Source organism: Callorhinchus milii, unplaced genomic scaffold (assembly GCF_018977255.1).
Source record: "Callorhinchus milii isolate IMCB2004 unplaced genomic scaffold, IMCB_Cmil_1.0 Scaffold2, whole genome shotgun sequence".
NCBI classification, from domain to species: domain Eukaryota; kingdom Metazoa; phylum Chordata; class Chondrichthyes; order Chimaeriformes; family Callorhinchidae; genus Callorhinchus; species Callorhinchus milii.
The window spans coordinates 5,847,761-5,869,744 of record NW_024704743.1 but is presented as its reverse complement, the minus strand read 5'-3'; the positions used below and the strand labels follow the sequence as shown (position 1 = coordinate 5,869,744).

At 41.8% G+C, this 21,984-nt stretch overlaps 1 protein-coding gene across 3 annotated transcripts in view; it reads right to left on the bottom strand.

Annotated features, from left to right (window-relative positions):
- Positions 1–21,984, bottom strand: part of LOC103183600 (amyloid beta (A4) precursor protein-binding, family B, member 1 interacting protein) — an 88,868-nt gene that overhangs the window by 29,376 nt on the left and 37,508 nt on the right. For all 3 annotated transcript variants that reach the window (XM_007901173.2, XM_007901172.2, XM_007901174.2), the window contains exons 2-7: positions 20,414–20,482; positions 16,716–16,799; positions 13,724–13,817; positions 11,639–11,925; positions 3,033–3,110; positions 789–948 (exon numbers count right to left, since the gene is read on the bottom strand). In XM_007901173.2, the coding sequence (XP_007899364.1) occupies positions 789–948; positions 3,033–3,110; positions 11,639–11,925; positions 13,724–13,817; positions 16,716–16,799 (703 nt within the window). In that variant the 5' untranslated portion in view covers positions 20,414–20,482. The remainder of the gene's footprint in view (positions 1–788; positions 949–3,032; positions 3,111–11,638; positions 11,926–13,723; positions 13,818–16,715; positions 16,800–20,413; positions 20,483–21,984) is intronic.

The following is a 21,984-nucleotide window of genomic DNA, read 5'->3' as shown; positions in this document are numbered from 1 at the left end:
GGTGGGCTAGGCCATGGAAGGGTTTTGAACACGAGGACATGGATTTTGACTTTGATCTGCTGGGAGATGGAGCCAAGCAAGGATGATCTTGGATAATAATAATAATCCTTACATTTGATACTGCCCCTTTCACATTGGGAGGATATCTCAAAGCCCGTCACAGGAATTGCTGTAAAATGTAATGACTGTATATTTTTGAAGCAATAGTCTCAATCTAATATCCATGTGCATGGCAAAGGAAGGGGACACAAAACAGAGACCCAAAAAGTAAGAGGTTTGGTTGATTTTGCCATTCCCTAACCCCAGAGCACTGAGGACAACTGTAGTATCCCAAGAGGCACTTAACAGAACACAGATGGGATAGAACCATAGAAGTTTACAGCACAGAAGAAGGCTATTTCAGCCAATTGTCCGCTGACTCAATTAAAGAGCAATTCTATTAGTCCCATTTACCTGCCTTTTTACCATACCCTTGTGCTCTCATTTTTAAATACCCATGTAATTCCCTTTTGAAGTTACCCCACAACCTTCTATGTTCCAAGGCTGAGATTCAGGTTATAATATTGGGATTGTAAGACTCAGTTTCATATTGGGCGGAAACTTTACCCACTGAGCCAGCGAGCGTGTTCGGAATTCTCTTTAATGTCGGGGCTCTGAGAAAGCAATTCTTTGTTCAGAAATACAAATTATGGAAATTGCCTTTAACCGTTTTAAAGGAATACTTTTTTGACTGCGGGCAAGGAGAAACAACACATACAGCACGATAAATAATGTTTTATAGTGTTTACCAATCTGTAAATCCGGATTGACTTCATACAGGCACCAGTCCACATTACAGTCGCAATGAGACTTTTCAAACAAGTTATCCAAGATCTCACGGACAGTTTGTGTTTCATCAACCATCAGCGTTTTACTGCTCTTATCGTTCATCAGGACCTTGACGACCAGCTGAAAAGTAATCACAGTGATCAGGATTGAATACGTGCCAATTCCTCATTACTAACCATTTAGGTACTACAGCTGCTCAACCTAATAAGCTTTAGGAAGTGGTTGAGGGAGAGCTGGAGGTGTCTAATCCTCTGACTTTTAACTCCTTGTTGGGACAGTGCTTCATTTCCTCCAAGTGATGTGGCTCAGATCAGCAAAACTCCCCTAATCCTCACACTCTATCTGCTTGAAGTTATACTTCCATTGTTCCTTTTCTTCATACGGTCATGTGGCTGTCTTTACTCTGCCGGTGCCCTGGGACCAGAGGCTCAGGGTGGAGAATTGTGGGTGAATACAATGGGCAGATGTTTGCTGATCAGAGGTAGTGGCCGAGGTGGTAGGATTGTAGGAGGTTGCAAAGGTAGAGTGGGGTGAAGCCGTGGACAGATATGAATGTGAGGACTCGGGTTTTGAATTTGATCCACTGGGGGATGGGATGCCAGTGGAGCTGAACGAGGATGGGGGTGATAGGCTCACACATCCTAGTGCGAGAGAGGACACAGCCTGCAGAGTTCTCGATGGTACTCTGGATTCCCCATTAATTCAGTAAGAGTATAAAACCCTTGATAGTTATTTAATTGGAAAAACACACGTTGAAGAACACTAACCATTATGTTTTGGGTATATTGTGTTGGCTCTTTAAATGGAAGTGCATTTATGAAGAAATAACTGCTGATTTGGACAAAAAAAATCCAATACCAAACCAGTGTAATGTGTGAGCACTAACGTATTGGAATCTAATTCATGGTGTTTCTTAATCCAAGAAGAATTAATTCTTAATAAGAAATCAAAGACAAGAATCTCCATTTGCGTGACTTTGATTCCTTATTAAGAGTGTATTCTTCTTGGATTAAGAATTTCCATTAAAGCAGAAAGGACCTTGATGTATCATGGGACAATAGGAATTCTTATGGGATTCCTTAGTCAAGAAATATAGTCGAGGTCTTTACCTCTATTTTTACTATAAATGTTTGAACCTCTTGGGTATGCTATAAACCTGTAACGAGAGGGCTGAGCACTATGACTTGCTGTATATCATCAGGACTGGTCAAACAAAATAATACGTCAGTGGGATGGAATAATGTTGACTTCAGTTGGACTGGGTGAATTTCTTGTAAATTTTTAGGGGAATTCACTTCAAACAATTCTCCTGATCAGCACGTTTGAGTTTTTTTTTGTCCTAGGGTTTCAAATTGGAAACATATGTATTGTCAATTCTCAGCTAGTAATTTACAATTTACATAACATTAGTCTATGTATGCTATGTGCGTTTTTAAGACTTGGTCTATTTTAATGCCGATTGCCAAAATTAGTGATTTGTACTACATTTTTACAAATAAATTTCCCCATATGAAGACGAAGTAAAAAGCTGGCTATTTTTAGTGGTCAGCGAATGTTAAACCACAGAAATGATGTTGAAATGTCGCACATTTAATGATCAATAAATGGGAATCTGAGGCAAGCTAACAGGGTGCACAGGAGGAAAGTGATACCTAGGTTTGGACAGTACAGCCGTCTGACAAGGAGCCAAAGATAGAGCTGTTTTAAAGTGTAATGATGTTGACATTCTGCACCTCTGTCCCCCATTCCCACCTCCCGGCATCTGAAGATGGGGAAACTTGTTAGTTTGTGCGAAATGACTGGAGGAACATTTCAAGAAGTATTTCTTCACACAGAGGGTCGTGAAGATACGGAATGCTATAGCTGTAGAGGCTGAATCAATAGGGATGTTTTAAAAAGATCCCATGGCATGATGTGAAAAAAGAAGGGAGTTTATCCCACTCTGCAGATACCAGATATAGTGCCTTTTACCATGGGAGGACATCTCAAAGCGCTTCACATGATGTACTGTAAAATATAGGGGTTGTACCTCCTATACACAGCCAATTTGCACACAGCAATGTCCAAATACCATGAAATGAGTGACCAGAATACCTCTACTGAGTGATGTGACATGGAATGCGCAGCAAAGTGGTCGCCTGTTTTATTCGAGGCAGAGGGGAAGATCGTTTCTGCTTGCAAGCTGAAATTTGGGACCTGCTGACCTTTTTGACCTTGGCTTCCTTCAGCTTTTCCAAGGCGAGTTTGATCTTGTCTGCTTTCGCTCTGGCCTCTTTCTCTTCCTAAAGGAACAAGTTCATGAGAATTGAGAGACATCAGCAAATTCAAAGCTGGTTACAGTTATTAAAGCAACAGGTTATCTTTTTATTTTGAGACTATGACATCCTTTTCCCTCCCTGTAAAGCCATCTCTGGCCATGAACCTTCAACATTTAGAGATAGGTAGAGAATAATTCCCGTTAGCTCAGCCAACGGGTGGATCACAAGATTGGTTTGGGTGTGTAAGGCCCTTTGGCCCATCTGATTTCATCCCTCGAAAAAAAAACTTACCCTACCATTCCTGTATCATGGCATCAAGCTGCTTTTTAAATGAGTCCAGTGTCCTGGCTTCAACCACCATACCATAGGAATACAAAAGAGCACAGAGCAATTGTTTTGTTTAATGAAAGGAAATTATTTTCCTCTATAACATCAATTCACATTTGTGTAGCGCTTTCTGCATCGGGAAAGTCTTTCAACACAACTCAGCAGACATCCAAGCTGGAGGGGATCGGGGACAGCTGAGAAGGGGGACGGAAAGATGACTGAAAGTGTAATCAAAAAGATAGTTCTATACTGTAGCAATATTATTTATTTTCAGGTATAATAATAATAATATTCCTTGATTTGATGTAGCATTAGGAATGTCTCAAAGCACTTCAAAATTTGTTTGTAAAACGTAGTGACTGTGTATTTGTAGACAGACGCGACAGCCAATTTGCACACAGCATTGTTTCACAAAGAGCCATGAAGTGAGTGAACGATTTTATCTGGAGGCTTGATGACCAGGACACTGAGAGAAACTTCCTTCTCTTTTGAGATTCTGCCATGGGATCTTTAACGTCCACCTGATCAGGCCTCGGATGCTAAGGCAGGTATCATCTATTGCTGGATCTTATCAGGGCTGCCTGTTGCTATGGATTCTGTTTTGTAGCTAGCTGCTCAATTCGACAACTTCAGACCTCTGTTCAACACCCCCCTCTATCCAACGGATGATGGGTCGAGATACGAGTCTGCCATGTAGGCGAGTCAGGATTAATTGGAAGCTATTGGTGGCACTAAATGGTGTTGATGCCATTCCATAATGGCACACAGTCCAGAGAACTGGCAAAGAGTGTGATAATACAGAAGGCTGGCACACAGTGATGGCACTCTGTGATGGTACAGAACAATCACCGTCACTTCAAGAAAGTCTTTCAACTCAGGGAGCTCACTCCTCCACAGACCTTGAAAATCCAAGCTAACCCATCCATCCTCTCGGTCAGTGTTTTAAATCACTCTCAGTGCTGGAACATTTTATTACCCAACGAAAGAGAGAGGATGAACAAAACAAAACAGAAGAATTAGGGGAGATCCTATTGAAACATATAAGATTCTTAAAGGGCTGGATAAAGTAGACACTGAGGGTCTGTTTCCCCTGGTAGGAGAATCTATAACCAGGGGTCACAGTCTTAAAATTAAGGGTCAGCCTTTTAGAACAGAGTTGAGGAAACATTTCTTCACGCAGAGTGCAGTGAATTTATGGAATTCACTACCCCAGAAGGCTGTAGGTGCTCAGTCCTTGAACATCTTCAAGGCTGAGACTGATAGATTTTTAAAAAATAGAGGGGTTAGGGGATATGGGGATAGGTAATTAGAGTTAGGTCTGAAGATTAACCATGATCTTATCGAATGGCGGGGTAGGCTCGAGGGGCCGAATGGCCTACTCCAGCTCCTAATTCTTATGTTCTTAAAAGAATCTGCAAAATGTCACGTCCCCGCAGTCCCAGAAAGCTTTCTCCTCTATCACCATTATAGATAGGATTAACTTTCCAATTTAAAATGAGTTGTTGTACAGATTTTCAATCTTGACATCTGTATTTACTTGGGATCTGCCTTTTTTTGTGCAAAGTTCATTGAGGAATTGCAGCTTGATACACAGAGGCAGGGATTCCTTCCTCTCCAGCCCTCCTCCGAGACAGATGAAAGATAGGCCCAAGGCCCAGCAGTTGCCCGTCAATCGTTCTGTCAGTGCTTCGTGTGATCAAAGGATACTTGGGCCTGACTGTGGCTGGGACACATTCCATTTGAATATAATCCAGGGCAGTCAATCACTTGACTGTTAAATTCAGACTACATGCAACGGCCACTTGTTAAGCTTTCAATGATAATTATGGCGGTATTTTTCATTCGGACATATAGGGGTAAAAGTGTACTGTTCCTTAACTAACACTGAATCATAGAAATTTACAGCATAGAATAAAGCCATTCAGCCCATTGAGTCTGCACTTGCTCTCGTAGCAAGCTGTTCATTCAAACTATTTTCCACTGAGTGACAGCACATTCTTCCAAATAACTGGTCTCTTTCTTTTCAGATCCCAGTACCCGCTAATTTGTTTTAACTTTGATTGTTTTGTAAACTGTAATAATCTTTGCTTTTGTTAAAGAACCTTATCTTATGTCTTTGAGACTTGAAAGCGCTTCACCGAAAATACTGTAAAGTCAATTGACTGTATTTTTGTGGGTGAAACGCAGCAGCCAGTTGCACACAGCGGCGTCCCACAAACAGTTGTGGATTGAGTGACCAAATAATTATTTTTGTAAACATTTTTTTGAAGGGATTAATACCCCCGGAAAAGTGAACTTCTAATTCACTAACAACTGGGTTCCTACAAACTGCTAGGTAAACAGGCGTGTGAGTAGAGTAAGGAAATTTGCCCAATGTTTCGCCCCACATGGGAATCGAACCCAGGTCCTCTCGCTTGCGAGGCGAGTGTTCTAACCATTAAGCTACAGGACAACAACAAGATTACATTTGTGTAGCGCCTTTCACGTCAGGAGGACGTCCCACTGGACAGTGTACAGCATTTCAGAACCAAGCTGGGGTCAGGGAGGGAGAAGGGAGGGGAGGAAAAGGGGGGTGACCAATGGCATGGTCGAAGAGAAGGGTCTTGAGGCGGGACTCGAAGGAGGCTAAGGGGGGGGGGGCGAGGCGGAGTGACTCCATGACACAGCATGGTCTCCAGGTTATTTGTTTGTGGAATATTGAATTTTTGGCATTGATTTGCCAAGAAGGGGCAAAGCTCTTCCTTTCCTGGTTTAAATCTTGCTACACTCCAAAAAAATTTTTTGATAACGATAATAATAATAATCCTTACATTTGATAAAGAGCCTTATCACGTCTTCGAGACATCCCAAAGCACTTCACAGAATATACTGTAAAGTGAATTGCCTGTGCATTTTGTGGGCAAAACGATACCTTAAGAATGAGCTATAAGCAACGATTAAGCAAGCTCTTCAGTGAAGATGTCTCAGAGGGGACCTCATAGAAGTGTATAACATGGGATTGAAAAATAAAATCAATTGTGTAGGATGCACCAAGGCAGTAAAGGTCATGAGTTTAGAGAAGCAAAGGACAATCTCAGGACAGACACCAGGAAGTGTTTCTTTACTCAGAAGGTATTTAATCATTGCAATGGGTTGTCAGGAAAGAAGGCTGAGGCCAGGGCACTGGATTTGTTTATAAAGTAGCTTGATGGGAGGATGGTAGGTTGGGTATTCTGGGAGGATGAGATCAGATGGGCTGAAGGGCTTACTTCTTCCATACTAATCTTGTGATCTTGCCATCTTCTTTGATATTAGATCCTAAGTTCACGAGCCCAATTGTGCTCGTGGATACAGATGACACAAGAAGGATCCAGAAGACACTGACACAGTTGGAGATGAGGAGAGCTGCCCAGAGAACATGTTCGCAAGTTAGCGTCAAATCCACGAGTCTGAACCTATCCCCCCCACCCCCCTCCCTCTCTCACATGCACAGAACAACACACAACACAAGATCGCATTTCAGGTCTTCAGGAAATTCTTAATAAGACACAACAAAAAAACACACACACAAACTCCGGCCCCACTCGCCCCCAGTAATCCCTTCAAAAAAATAAATAATAATAGTAATGTGGTCGCTCGGTCCGCGACTGTATTTGGGACACTGCTGTGCGCAATTGGCTGTCGTGTTTTGCCCACAAAATATACAGTCACTCTTTACAGCATATCCTGTGAAGCGCTTTGAGATGTCTCGAAGACGTGATAAGGCGCAATATCAAATGCAAGGATTATTATTATTATTATAATTATTATCACTGACTACCAAAAATCTAGCTCAGGGCTTTAACCCCGTCGTACTCCACAGCCTCACATTGTCCTCACACTCACCATCCGTCAGTCAAACAACCAAAGCATAACATGGCAATGTGCCCTGCAGTTCTACATTTCCTTGTTATTAGATTTGATTTCAACCTTTTTTTTTACAGTTGCCTTCTGAACATTTACATGATAGAAGGATTGGACAATCACCATGTGGGACACCAAATCTTACCTGATAGAATACAACAACGAATGCATCATCAGTGTGTTAATGTGATATGTGGTCAAAGGTCTACTTATTTATCTAAATTTACCATTATTTAGCATTGCACCACATAAGCACCACATACAAAGGATGTCTCAGTTCGTAGAGCGAAACTGTACGCCATTATATGCTATGAGAATTATACGTTCACTTCCACTTTGTTTATTTTGCACTTCAATTGGAAAGCATTTTGCATTAGTTATTCAAGTTGAAGTCTTAACTATTTAAAGAGGAAGATCTTTTAAATAGGGATTCAAAGAATCTAATAAAATAATAATAATCCTGGCATTTGATATAGCACTTTTCATGTCTTCGAGACGTCTCAAAGCGCTTCACAGAATATACTGTAAAGTGAATTGACTGTATATTTTGTGGGCGAAACTTGGCAGCCAATTGCGCACAGCAATGTCCCACAAACAGTCATGGATTGTGTGATCAAATTCTTATTTTTTTCTTGAGGGATTATTATCAAGCGTGTAGAGTAAGGAAACTTGCCCAAAGATTCGCCCTGCCAGGAATCAAACCCAGGTCTCTCGCTTGCGAGGCAAATCCCCTAACCACTGTGCTATAGGACTCCATGGTTGAGTTACTCAATGAAGAGGAATAGTCTCTTCCTGTTCTTATGTTCCTAATCAATCAATAAATAGTGGTCAGAATGATTTTTAAATGGGATTGATATCCCTTCAAGTATTTCCCAACTGAACACACAATAATAATCATAATCTTTGCATTTGATATCGGCCCTTATCACGTTGTTGAGACATTTCAAAGTGCCTCATAGATATATACTGTAAAGTGTATTGACTATATATTTTGTGGGTGAAACGCAGCAGCCAATTGCGCACAGCAGCGTCCCACAAACAGTCATGGATTGAGTGGCTAAATTATTATTATTATTTGTTTTGAAGAAATTATTACCCCGGTTAGCGATCCAACTAGCAATCGGGTTCCTACTTACTGCTAAGTAAACAGAGGCGTGTGGAGTAAGAAAACTTGCCTAAGGTTTCGCTCCGCCCAGAATCGAACCTGGGTCCTCTCACTGTGCCCTATTGACTGCTACGTTTCACCAACAAAATGTACAGTCAACTCACTCTATAATAATAATAATCCTTGCATTTGATATAGCGCTTTTCACGTCGGGAGGACGTCCCAAAGCGCTTCACAGAACACACTGTAAAGTGAATTGACTGTATATTTGTGGGCGAACGTGGCAGCCAATTGCGCACAGCAATGTCCCACAAACAGTCGTAGATTGAAAATGACCAATTTATTATTGTTTTTGGTTTTGGAGGGATTATTATTAGGCTCTGTGTGGAGTAAGGAAACTTGCCCAAGGTTTCGCCCTCTGCCTGGAATTGAACTCAGGTCTCTCGCTTGCAAAGCGAGTGCTCTAACCACTGAGCTACAGGACTCCACTAAAACAATAATTCTTGCATTTTCTACAGTGCCTTATCATGTCATTGAGATGCCTCAAAGTACTTCACAGGATTTTATTGTGTTCTTCGTAGGTGAACGAGGAGGTCAATGTGCAATTCTAAATATAAAATATGCTTCTACCCTGTGACTGGCAATGTCCCTCAACCTCCAATCCAACCACTGGTCAGATGATAATAATAATAATAACAATCCTTGCATTTGATATAGCACTTTCCATGTCTTCTAGACGTCACAAAGTGATTCAGAGAATATGCTGTAAAGTGAATTGACCATATATTTGTGGGTGAAAAGATATTGAGAGTCACATCTTTGAAAATTGTCTGAGAAAAACAATTCTCCAGCAAAGCTTCACTTTGGAGACCAAACAACAGCTCAAAAGTGATTGTCACCATCTGGACTCTCTTATTTGACAAAAACACAACTACAGAGAATTACCATTACTTTTGTAAATGTGCCATTTAATAGTCTCCCTATTGATTTAGTTTTAAAAGTTTATTTTGGGGGAGGAGGAGAAAGTGATTGGATAGTGCGTGTGGGTGGTGATGGTGGTTTGGAATGGGTGGGAGTTAAGTTAACGTTGACATAGATACAATTGTCAACCAGTCATCAAGGTGCTGCAACTTTGACTGCCTGCGGCAGTCCAGTTTCCTGGAGCTCAGTGGCCTCCATCAGTGCCAGGAAACTGAACAATTTTAATCTCTGTCAATGTTAACAACTCAATTTCCACCACCACCACCACACAGACACACACAATTCAGCACAGTCACTATCTCTTCATCCCCCAAAGGAAATATTTACTGACCCATTGGGTCTGCACCGTCCCTCAGAACAAGGTGGATATTCAATCTTACTTCTCTGCCTTATCCCCCAACCCCTTTCAATCCTCTATCTTCCATAGATCTGTCTACTTACCTCTTGACACCCACAATGAACTCTGCTTTTACCACCTTACTTGGCCTATGCGGGGGGCTGGAGGAGAAGCCGTTCATGGAGACAAGATGGAGACCGTGGGATAAGCATGACAACAATAAATTACACTTGTATAGCACCTTTCATGTCGAGAGGATGTCCCAAAACGTTGGACAGACAGGGATTTGGACCCGAGCTGGGGGTTGGGATCAGGAGGGGTGGCGGGCAGGGAAGGTAGGGGTAGGAGGGTGACCAAAGGCGTGGTTGAAGACAAGGTTAAATCAACGTTATGCTGTAATTCTGCTTACTGCCAGTCTCGTGCCACAATGTATAATAAGTTCACTGTAGTCAGCTTCTGGGCACAGCCATTGAAAAAGGTGTCAGAGGGAGATATCTATTTTTACCTCCACTAGGAACCATCGATATGTTAATCATCAACAGGTTACCTTTCCAACGCATAAGTTAATTAGCACCATCTACGTTAATGAAAACATCACATGTAATAATAATTCCTGCGTTTGGAATAAGGTCATTCGTGTTAAGGAGAATGTCTCAAAATATTTCACAGGAGATACTGTAAAGTGCAGTAACTGCATTTGTAAGTGAAAGCAGTAGCCAATTTGCTCACAGCTATGTCCCACAAACAGCCATGAAGTGAGTGACCCAACTGTCCAGCGCCTTGGGACGTCCTCCCGACGTGAAAGGCGCTCTATAACTGGAATCTTGTTGTTGTTTAGTGCCCAATTTTATTTGGGGAATTTTTGGCTAGGATATCAAGAGAATCCCCCTTCTTTTTTCAAATAATGCCAAGGAATCATTAACATCCTCCTGAACAGGCAGATAGGATGTAGATAGTGCTACCAACTGAGCCAGAAGGCCACATTTCAATTTTCATATTTACATTTCCCCTTTTTGAATACCAAAAACACAGGTAAAGGTAGAACAATAAATAATAATAATCCTTGGATTTTATCCATGATAAGCGCCTTATCATGTCGTATCTAGCCAGCTCAAAGGGCTTCACAGGATACAGTATAAAGTGGATTGAATATGTATTTTGTAGGCGAACACACAGTCAATCCACTTTACAGTACATCCTATGAAGTGCTTTGAGACATTGGACAACTTGATAGGTTCTCATAGACACAAAGTTAGAAATAGTAGGTTTTTCTATTTCAGCAGCTACATTAGCAAGTTCAGTAATAGTTATCAACCAAACTTTACAGTTAGGGGTAACCAAATTAGGCCTTTTTTTAATGACAAAGCGAGGCTTCTGCTTTGTTGAAAGTTTAAAAATAACAGATTTGTAGCAGCAACACAAGTGATCTGTTAATTTTCTTCTGTCGTTCGGTTTCTCAAGGCTTTTAAAGTTGTTTAAGGTGACTTGCTTCGACAGGGCATCGATAACCATTGCCAACTTCCTTTGGGAGCCCATAGACGACATGTAGAATTGTCCGCTTCCAGAAGTTTCAATTGTTGTTCAAATAAACATCTTCTTGTAGGAAATATACTACACGCGCATCCAGGGCACTATTACAGGAAATTAGCGGGCAGCCACCAATTTAAGATAAAAGTCAGCAAAAATGTCCACACTTAATGAATGCTTAATATGGCAAGTTTCTACCCGCTGGCACTTGATACTTTCCTGTTTTTTCTTCCCTCCTGTTTTCTCTCCTTTTCTCCTTGCCCCTGCTCGTTCAAAGGTACTAAGTTACGCTTGGTTCCACGGGTTCCACCAGCAACCATTCTCTACATGAGCTGAGGCAGTGAGTGTCTGCAGAATGTTAAGCTTGATAACTTGTGGAAAATGAACCCTTACCTCTGTCAGTGGTTCCGGAGGTTCAGTAGGTGGTGGTGGGAATTCCAGACAGGCTAAAGCGGGAGGGTTTGCACACTTCTTTAGGATTTCAGGAGGTCTCTGGTTATGCACTGGTTGTGCAGGGAAGCATGACATATCAGAGGTCCTCTGAGGCTCTGGAGCTGCAAGGGTTTGCGATGCAGCGCTTGTTGCTTTTGCGTTACAGATTTCCTCAGTCTGGTCAATGTCCGCCATTAAATCTGCCATTAAGGCATCAAAGTCCGTGTCTTCCAATGAATTGAGAGACTCTAGCAGAGAGAAAGAGGAGAAAGATGTAAGAATGAGGGCAGGTGGAAACCCAAATAAGCAAAATGAGAAGAGTGGACCTTGATTTGATGTTTCACGTGAAGGCAGGATAGTTAGGGCAACATGGCAGGATTCGTCTGGCTCAGTCGGTAGCACTGTTGCTCCTGAGTTAGAAGGTTGTAGGTTCAAGCCTCACATCAGGACTTGGAACTTATCTTGTCTCGGCCAGCTGTGGGCAATCTTTATAGTCAGCCAACAAAATACATTTTCTTGATTGAATATTTTTTGAGTTATACCATAAATCAAGAAATATTCAATCAAGAAAAACCTGGAAACAAACTACCGATCGAACATAGACTTGCCTGGATTAATGTGAAGGCTAGTGTGGTGGTGGTGGACAGGGGCGGGTGCAGGGGGGGGAGGGGATTGGGGCGGGGGTGCTTTTATCGGCCCTGTGGGCTACTTCTGGCCCGCGAGCAGTAATTTAGAATCATAGAATTATACGGCACAAAAGGAGGCCATTCGGCCCATCATGTCTGTGCTGGCCCTTTGGAAAGAGCTATCCAAATCAATCCCCTGCTCTCTCTCCATAACACTGCTTGTCCGCACCAAATAATTATCTACTTCTCTCGTAATAGCTGGTATTAAATCGTCTTCCACCACCCTTTCAGGCAATGCATTCCAGATCCAAACAATTTGGCTGGTACTGATCTAGACTGACACTGACACTCAAATGCAATACGGTAGTGGGGGAGGGAAGAGTGGCATCCTTCGGGTTAGATGTTAAACTGAGGTCTTGTCTGTCTGTTCAAGTGGGTGTTAAAGGCCCCAAGGCATTATTTGAAAGAAGAGAAGAGAGCTTCTCCCAGAGTACTCCCAACAATCCTCCAAATAAAATTGGTCATTCACTTCATGGCTGTTTGTGGGACATTGCTGTGCTCAAATTGGCCTTTGTTTTTGCCCACAGAACACACAATGACAGTATATACTGTGAAGTGCTTTGAGGCATCCCCGAAATATATCAAATGTAGGATGATGATGATTTTTATTATTATGGTGACACATTACCCGCCTGTGTCCATACCTCACAACCAAGCAGCAGAAACTTTCATCCACGCCTTCGTCACTTACCGGCTGGATTATTCCAATACACTCCTCGCTGGTCTCCCCAGCTCCACCGTACACAAAACTCAACAAATTCAAAACTCTGTCACCTGGATATTCACCGGCACAAAACTCCATACGCCCATCACACCAGTCCTTGCCAGGCTCTACTGAACCGAACGGATCGAGTTCAAGATCCTCTCACTCGTTTTGAAACCATTTAATTCTATTGTAGTTTCCTACCTAACTGAATTGCTTACCTGCCTCTCCTGTTGGCTCGGTGTCAGACTCCTTCACTCTCAAGTGCTACCCCAGGTGAAGGCACTATATAAATGCAAGTTGTTGTTGTTGAAAAGTAAGGTATGGAAGTGATCATTGTCACTGGTGGTAATTATCATATTGCTAAAAGTGCAATCCGAGGAGTTTACATTTCAGAATATTTCAGGTAAACCAATGTTGCCGCTACTTCACCCCAGCAGGTGTGTTCTTGGGGTGCACACACTAAACTTTGAATACGTTTTCATTGCAACGCAAGATCATCAGAAAATGATTCGGGAAATTCAAACCAGTGAGGGAAAGAGACCTTGTATTTTGCTTGCTGCAAGCTTCTGTTTCATATAAATGTCAATGCTGCTTCCTTCCCTGTGCAAACATTTTCTAATAAGTACATCCAGCGCTCCTGTCAGGTTTTCTTACCTTTCACGTCTGAAAAGCCAAACGAGAATTGGAAATCCGTGTTCTGACTGGAACTCGAAGGAGTTGGAGATGGAAGAGTCTCTACCCCTAGACTCTGTAAAAAGATTTGGAGAACACAATGTTTATATTTTTAAACAGTCTAGTTGCATAAGGTATTTTCCCCCTCCTGGATGCCTCATGTTGCCATTATTTTTTTTGTTTCGCCAAGTGTCTGACACATGCAGAAACTCATCACCATGCTTAAGAGTATCCAAACCAAACAGAGTTTCACATATGTATGCCATTTACATGGAAATTTCCCTGGGAATAGAATGCACTCTCTCTCTCTCCTCTCTCTCTCTCTCCTGGGTTGCACCCTGCTTACCTAACTTCAGAGAGTATTAGGCGCAAGTGGGCAAGAGCCAAGGCTGGGGGACCCGAGCGTGTGCACTGGGGTACAGCAGGAGTTTAACCAGCAAAAGCCGCATGGCTTGGAGAACATCGCCTGGCAGGCTTTACATCCCTTGTTCTCGGAAAAGATGACAATATCAATGGCTTGGGTGCTGGATTGGATCGCCACCTCATTGAGAGCCACTCCATAATTGATGGATAGGCTGAAACTAAGTACAGAATGCCCAAGTTTTTCAGCACAGAATGTCATTCTGCCCATCATGCCATCGCTGGTCCTCTATAAGCACTATCTGTTTACTAGGTTCGCTCCACTAACTTTGCAACATATACTCTTTCATGTATTTTCCCTTTTTTCTCGCTAACTGAGAGTGACACACTCAGGAGTAGCCAACTGACAAAGCAAAGAACCACAGAGGCTCACAATTTAATTGTTTTCCCCCTGAAATAATATTCAGAAAAAATATGGGCATCGAAGATTATGAACCACAAAAGAATATGGGGAATCTAAACGTATCTGTGTGTTTTCATAACAGCCTGAAAAAAAATCCCACTTCAAAAACCACTCCAGGTAACTCAACCGCACATCAAACTCAAAATGTAGAATAACAAACAGCGGACAGGACTAGTACCTGCAAGAACTTGTATGAAACATTTAGCTGTGGAATACATTTGTACAATTTGTACATACAACAACATAACTATGCAAACACTCACTGCTACTCAATTCCCTGTGAAGCTTCACTCAATTCCCTTTTGAACCACTAACAAAATTATGCAGTGCTGAAAATTGTTAGTAAACTTTCCTAGCTTTGCGTTAGCTGTAACTTTAATAACTTTTTAACAATGTTCAGAAGGCACTTGGCTCTTTTGTTCTTTGTTTGTTCTGATGGTTCGGTGAGATTATGTAGTGAGTAGCTGAACCACACAGACTGGGAAGGTCACAGGTTTAATAAATAACTGGTCTCACTCAGGATAAATAAGATCATCCTTACATTTGATAAAGGACCTTTCACTTCGGGAAGACATCTCAAAGTGCTTCACAGGATATACTATAACGTATAGTTACTGTGTGTTTTGTAGACAAATGTAGCAGCCAATTTTCACACAGCAACATTCCACAAACAGCCATGAAGTTGAGTGACCAATTTTATTTGCGAGATTGGTGGCCCAAATCACTGGGAGAAATTGCCTTCTCTTTTCGAGTAGAGCCATGGCATGTTTAACATCTACCTGAAGAGGCGGAATGGTCCTCAGTTTAATATCTCATCTGAAAGACCTTATGCTCAACAATGCAGAGCTCGCTCCAGCACTGCACTGTAGTGTTAACCAAGACTGTGAGTTCAAAGTTACGATATGGGGCTTGAGCTCACGACCTTCTGGCTCAGAGGTGATAGTACCATCAAATGAGCCAGGCTGACAGATCGGGTAGCAAGAGGGACAATTAGAAGTGACCTTTTGTGTGATGGTTGGGGGTCGGGTGGGGAGGTTGGTGGGCAAAAAAACAGCCAAGCACTGGGTGTCCTGCAGTACTGTACCCAAGCATTGAGTAAATTGTGAGGCTTGGGAGTGAGTCTAGTAGCCTATTCAACTCTGAGGGGCATGTGTTTGATCCTATCCTCAACCAGGGTTGACACATACTGCCTCCAGCAGTGATTGCTGGATATTGATTAGGAGCAGGAAACCTGGCTGAGTTTTCTTCTCCTTTACACGGAGCACTATAACAAAAACAAATTACGTATGCATAGCGTCTTTCATGTCGAGACGATGTCCCAAAGCGCTGGACAGTCAAGGATGTGCACCCGAGCAGGGGTTTGGGATCAGGAGGGGTGGAGGGCAAGGATAGTAGGGGTAGGAGGGTGACTGAAGGCGCGGTCAAAGAGGAAGGTCTTGAGATGGGTCTTGAAGAAAGAATGGGAGGGAGCGAGGTGAACCCTATGGATCTGTGGGATGGAGTTCCAAAGGGTGGAGGGCAGATATGCTGAAGGCCCACCCGCTGATGGTGGGGTGGGCAGGGTGGGGAACTTGGAGCAGACCAGAGTCCCCTGAAAGGAGGGAGCGGACAGGCCAGTATGGGGTAAGACCACTTCTAGTGTCCCTTTTGCTGCTGTGGCTGAGATCAGATATTAAACATGTGACCTTCCCAGTCTGTATGTATGTATTGCAAAAAATAGAAAGTGGGAGAATTTTCCACTTGTCAGTACATCTGTACGCTTACAATACTTTTTATAGGCACTGCTCGCCAACAATTTCTGTAAATTTACTGACAAGCCAAAAAACATAGCCTCGGGTGATGTTATTGTGCTCGACAAATCCAATTTGTTGTTGCGGTGGTCGAAAAGATCCATCCCCAAATCAAAAATCACCAGCCATATTTTGATAGAGGTTCTGACCCTTTAAGCAAACCAATCAGTGCGGATTGTGTGAATCCATCTTCAAACAACCACTAAAACATTTGATCTAAAACCTTTTCTTTCTCTCCCCCAGTTATTACAGTCTCTCTGCCTTTCCAATCTGTTTTGGATTTCTTACACCGTTCTTACACAAGTTCTAATGAATTTTCCACACCCGATTTAGGTAGAAATTGTTTCAAAATATAACTAACCTGTGTCAGCAAGTCCATCTCCCCTAAGAGATCACTGAACATGGCATCTATGTCATCGGTGGGATTTCCCCCTCCGGACTCCATCTGTAAAGGTATAAAGGGGTCAATCAAGAGCTTTGTAACAAGACAAGAAATTATACAAGACTTTTAGGAGCAGTTTATAACAGTGCCTTAGACTGTAGTTCGTTTCTTACAACAAATAATAAATATTGCTGTTTCAGCACTTTTGCAGGTTGTGGATATAATGATTGGAGAATAATGTTTTTTTTGATATAACTGGTTCTAAAACAGGTGAAAAAAATCAATGACACGAAGGAGTCAGCATGTAAGAATTTCTAGCAAAAGGAAAAGGCCATTTGACCCAACAAATGCTTTGATGTTTGCACCAAACAACTTTTACACCAAACTCCACACACCCATCACCCCAAGCCCTCCACCAGGATTCACTGTCTCCCCATCTTGCAGCAGATCAATTTTAAGGTCCTCCCCTCACCTAAAAATCTATCCACTCTCTGACATTTCCTTATTGCTCCCACCTTCTCCGATCCTACTTCTCCGCTTGCCCTTTGCTTAGCAATTTTGGGCTTGTGTGTCTCCCCCCCCACCTGCTCTGCGCTGTCAATCCCTCCACTTTGTCCCCTCCTTGCCCATCTTCAGATTGAATATGAAGAGCTTCCTCTTTCGCTGTGCCTACATTCACCTCCTCCCTTCCCCCAGCTTGGTATCAAGCTTTACCACTGTTAAATGCTCTCCGGCAAGGTGCTATATAAATGCAAGTTGTTGTTGTTGCCACCATTTACATGAGGGATAAAGGAACATAGCAGTATGGAGATGGTGATTGGGAAAGGTGCAGATTGATGTGAATATAAACACCAGCACAGACTAGTTAGGCCAAATGGCTTGTTCTGTCCTGTAACATTCTGTTTAATTCTTGAGTTCAGATTTGAATCCATTCCCATAGTGAACGAAAAGTTACGGTCAGCTGTGTTGATCCCCCTCGGAATCTGGAAAACGTCAATTAGCTTCTTCAAAAGATTCCCTTCAAAAAATAAATAAATAAAATAAAAATAATTTGGTCACTCAATCCACAACTGTTGTGGGATACTGCTGTTCGCAATTGTCTGCCACGTTTCGCCCACAAAATATACAGTCAATTCACTTTACAGTATATTCTGTGAAACTCTTTGAGGCATCTCGAAGACGTGATAAAGCACTATATCAATTGCAAATATTATTATTATTGTTATTATTATTATTGTTATTAATGCAGTCGAGCACCTTATTTGCCTAATTTAGTTTAACAATAAAGAATGATTAAATTTAACGGTTGCTTTATATGCAAAAATCTTGGGGGCTTTCAGCTGATTGCCTGGGGTTACGCTCAGAGGGTGGTTCAAAGTGTGAACAAAACTAGCTTAATACATTCTCCTGTAATCAGACCCATATGTAGTTCAGACAGATCCTCTGAATTGAGTTGAGTCTAAAGTTCAAAGAATGAGTATTGAAAATAACAATCCTTGCATTTGATATTGCGACTTAACACATTTTGAGATAAAATAATAATCCTTCTATTTTGATATAGCGCCTCATCATGTCTTCGAGACTTCTCAAAGTGCTTCACAGAATATACTGTAAATCGAATTGACTGTATATTTTGTGGGCGAAACGCAGCAGCCAATTGTGCACAGCAATGTGCCGCAAACAGTGTCCCACTAATGGAATGAGTGACCAAATTATTGTTATTTTATTTATTTATTTTGAAGGGAGTATTACCCCCAGAAAAGCGAACAGCCAATTGACTAACAACCAGATTCCCACTTACTGCGAGGTAAACAGTGGCGTGTGGATTAAGGAAATTTGCCTAACGTTTTGACATTCTGAAATAATTTTCAAAGAACTGAAAGGATTCCTTTGAAAAGTCTATTTCAAGATCTAACAACCCTGAATCCTTTTAATTTCCTGGAACCTGCCTGGTTCCTTTTTCAAACCCCTTATAGTTCCTTCTTCCACAATCTGTGCCAATTCCTAATTTGCTCATTACCTTTTCATAGGAAAACATATTTTCCTGCACTTCCTATTTGCTTTTGTTAACCTTATTCTGTAAGTGGGACCTTTGGTTTTTAGAATTTTCTACAAGTCCAAAAAACTTACCTTCATAATTTAAACCTCTCAGGCAATTCTCCTTTCAAGAGCAGAAAGTCCTATGGTGGCCACTTGCATTTATATAGATCTTTTATGTAAAATGACGTCTAACAGTACTTATCACCTAAATTCTGGAATTAATCTAGTAGCTCTTTGCTCCACTCTTTCTAACAACCGAATTTATCAATCCAAAGGGCCACATGCCCTCTTCACTCTCTTCACCTTTCACCCACCATGGCAAGTTGTCAAACATGAAATGCCCTATACATAAATGTAAGGTTGAGACTGAAACTACAGCCAGTAATCCAGATATGAACTCACCAAGAACCAGGTACATTGTATTTAGAAGTAGACCATTCGGATGTCAGCCTGCTCCACCATAAAATCTATAGTAAGCCTTTAATTCAATTCCTCCACTTTTTCGCCTTATTCTGCAAGATGCTTACTTACCAAGTATTGATCTCTCTCTCAAATATCTTATTAACTCTGTATCCATGGCTTTTTGATGTGGTCTATTTCCCATTCTCACATCCCTTCACCCGTTATGTAAAGAATGCAACACTCCCCTACCATCAACACAGAGCTTTGAAATGAAAGTTATCATCCTCCTGTCCTGCATTCTCCAAGTATAGTGAGAAGCTATAAAAATAATAATAATAATCCTTCCGTTTAGCGCGTTATCACATATTCCACAATACTCTGAGTTTTGCGAAGACAATGATCCCAGTTCCTTTATGGAGAAGTTTATGCTCCTGAAATCTGGGATCCAGGAAAGGCTTTCAATCTTAATAGCTATCAATCCTCCCTGACTGGGAAACCGGAACCCAGATAGTGCCCACGCTGTGCCCATGAGGAAACAGAACTATTACGAGAACAATAAAGAAGAGAATAGAACAACAACGACAATTTTAATTTTATCTCGTGCCTTTCACGCCAGAAGGCTATCTCAAGCACTTCACAGTGCCAACCGAGAGCCTGAGGAGGAACCAAGGAAGGTGGTGGGAGCTGAGGAAGTGGGGTGGGAGTGGGGTGGGGGGGAATGGTTGGCAGAGGAGGGAGGGGGAGCCACGTGAACAAAAAGCACGGTTGAAACAAAAAGATCATAAGTAGGAGGGTGGGGGGGGAGGGGCTTTAAAGGTGGGGAAGGAGAGGATGAGGTGGAGGGATTCTGTGATGAAGTTCCAGAAAGCGAGGGCAGCATGGACGAAAGCTCGTCCACGGCTGATTGGGTGGGGTGAGGGGTTGGGGACATGAAGCAATATGGGGGTTATTGAGGGCCAAGTAGTGCCACCACAAGTAGAATCTCAGTCAATTGTAACATTTAAAAGGGACTCTGATAAACACTTAAAGACTGATGCTACAAAACTCTAAGAGAAAAGATCAGCGATGCAGAATTAGAGTTTATAGCTACAGTGGGCCAAGCCAGCATGGTACAGGCAAGGTAAGGCTGAATTTGTTGAAATCCCCGTGATTCTACAAGTTGTCATTCAGCTCTTAAGATTATCCAACTAGGCTGAAAATCTCAAGCAAGTAAAACAAATGGACGGAGCACTCACCTTGAAAGTTCAGCCCAGTGCCTTATCTACCCAGAAAGTGCCAGCAGAAGCGGTGAGAAGATCCCAGTCCTGTAAATAAAATTGGAAAGAAAGTGAGGTAATGACTCTCAACCCTCTTCCAAATCTTGCAAAACATGATTGCGCAATTCCAATTGAAGCGACTGTGTTATTTTTCCAGCACATTTTGCAGCACAACAAGCCAGGGCAAGGAGAAGGAATCTTCCGTAAAAATTCAAGCAGCACTGCCTCGAGCATTGCTATAGATTGATGCATAACATGAGCCTTTCTTGGCCTCAGACAATCCCATCTTTTGCTAATAGACATAAATAAAATCATGGGATGTTCCACCTCCTTGCAGGTCTCGGACTGTGCTCTTCCTAGCTGCTTGCCAGGAATGGTGGTAGAGACCGGGACAATGAATTAATTTAAGAAACAGCTTGATGCTCTGATGGGCGTGGATAGATGGGTGTTCTGGAGGGATGAAATTGGATGGGCCAAAGGGCCTTCTTCACCCAAACCATCTTGTGATCTTGTGGGATCTTATGGATATTGGCATGCAAAAGTGTTTGCCCTCTGTTATCTTTAAACGCTGCACCTGACGTCAGATGAAAAGGAAACTAAGGAAAGCAAAGACCGACAAAAAAATAAAAAGAAATCAATTATACTTAATATGAGGAAAACTATCACATAGTAAGGACATAGGAGTGCAGAAACTCGGAATGCGATTGATAGGGATTGTGGCTTCTGAAATTTTCAGGGAGTACTGTAGATTCAGGTCTTCCAAAAAAAAATGTATGAAATTAAGATAGATAGTAATGATAATCCTTGCATTTGATATAGCGCCTTTCAAGTCTTCTAGATGTCTCAAAGCGCTTAACAAAAGAGATGTAATAATAATTACATTGCATTTCATTTAGCACCTTATCATCTCAAAGTGCTTCACAGGATTTATTGTCTGTGTTTTTTCCTCATATAAAGTGTTTTTTCTAGGCAAACGTGACAGAATAATGTTTGCACAAACAACCATGAAGTGAATGATTAATTTTATTTGGCCACCACACTGGGAGAAACTCCCTTCCCTTTTCGAAGTGTTATGGGATCTTTAACGTCCACCCTGGTCCTCGACTTTAACTTCTCATCTGAAAAACAGTGCCTTCAATGATACAACAATTTCCCACCACTGCACTGGGGTGTCAGCCGAGAAGATAATGAGATCAAAGTCTGAACATGGGGCTTGAACCCACAGCCTTCTGACTCAGAGGCGAGAATGCTATATATATATATATATATAATAAATATACACACATATATATATAGATTTATTTACAGTATATCATGTGAACTGTTTTAAGGCGTCTCGAAGACTATATCTAATGCAAGGATTATTATTATTATACAATATATACAAAGATATTTTAACAGCTGTCTTGAGAGCTAATATTTGACTTCTGTGCCGTGTCTTTTTAAGTCACAGCTGTGTTTGTTTGTTGATTTTTTATCTTGTTTGTTGAGAAGCAATGAAACTTTTAGGTAACCAGATGAGGAGTGGCGCATAATCTTAACAGCTTAAT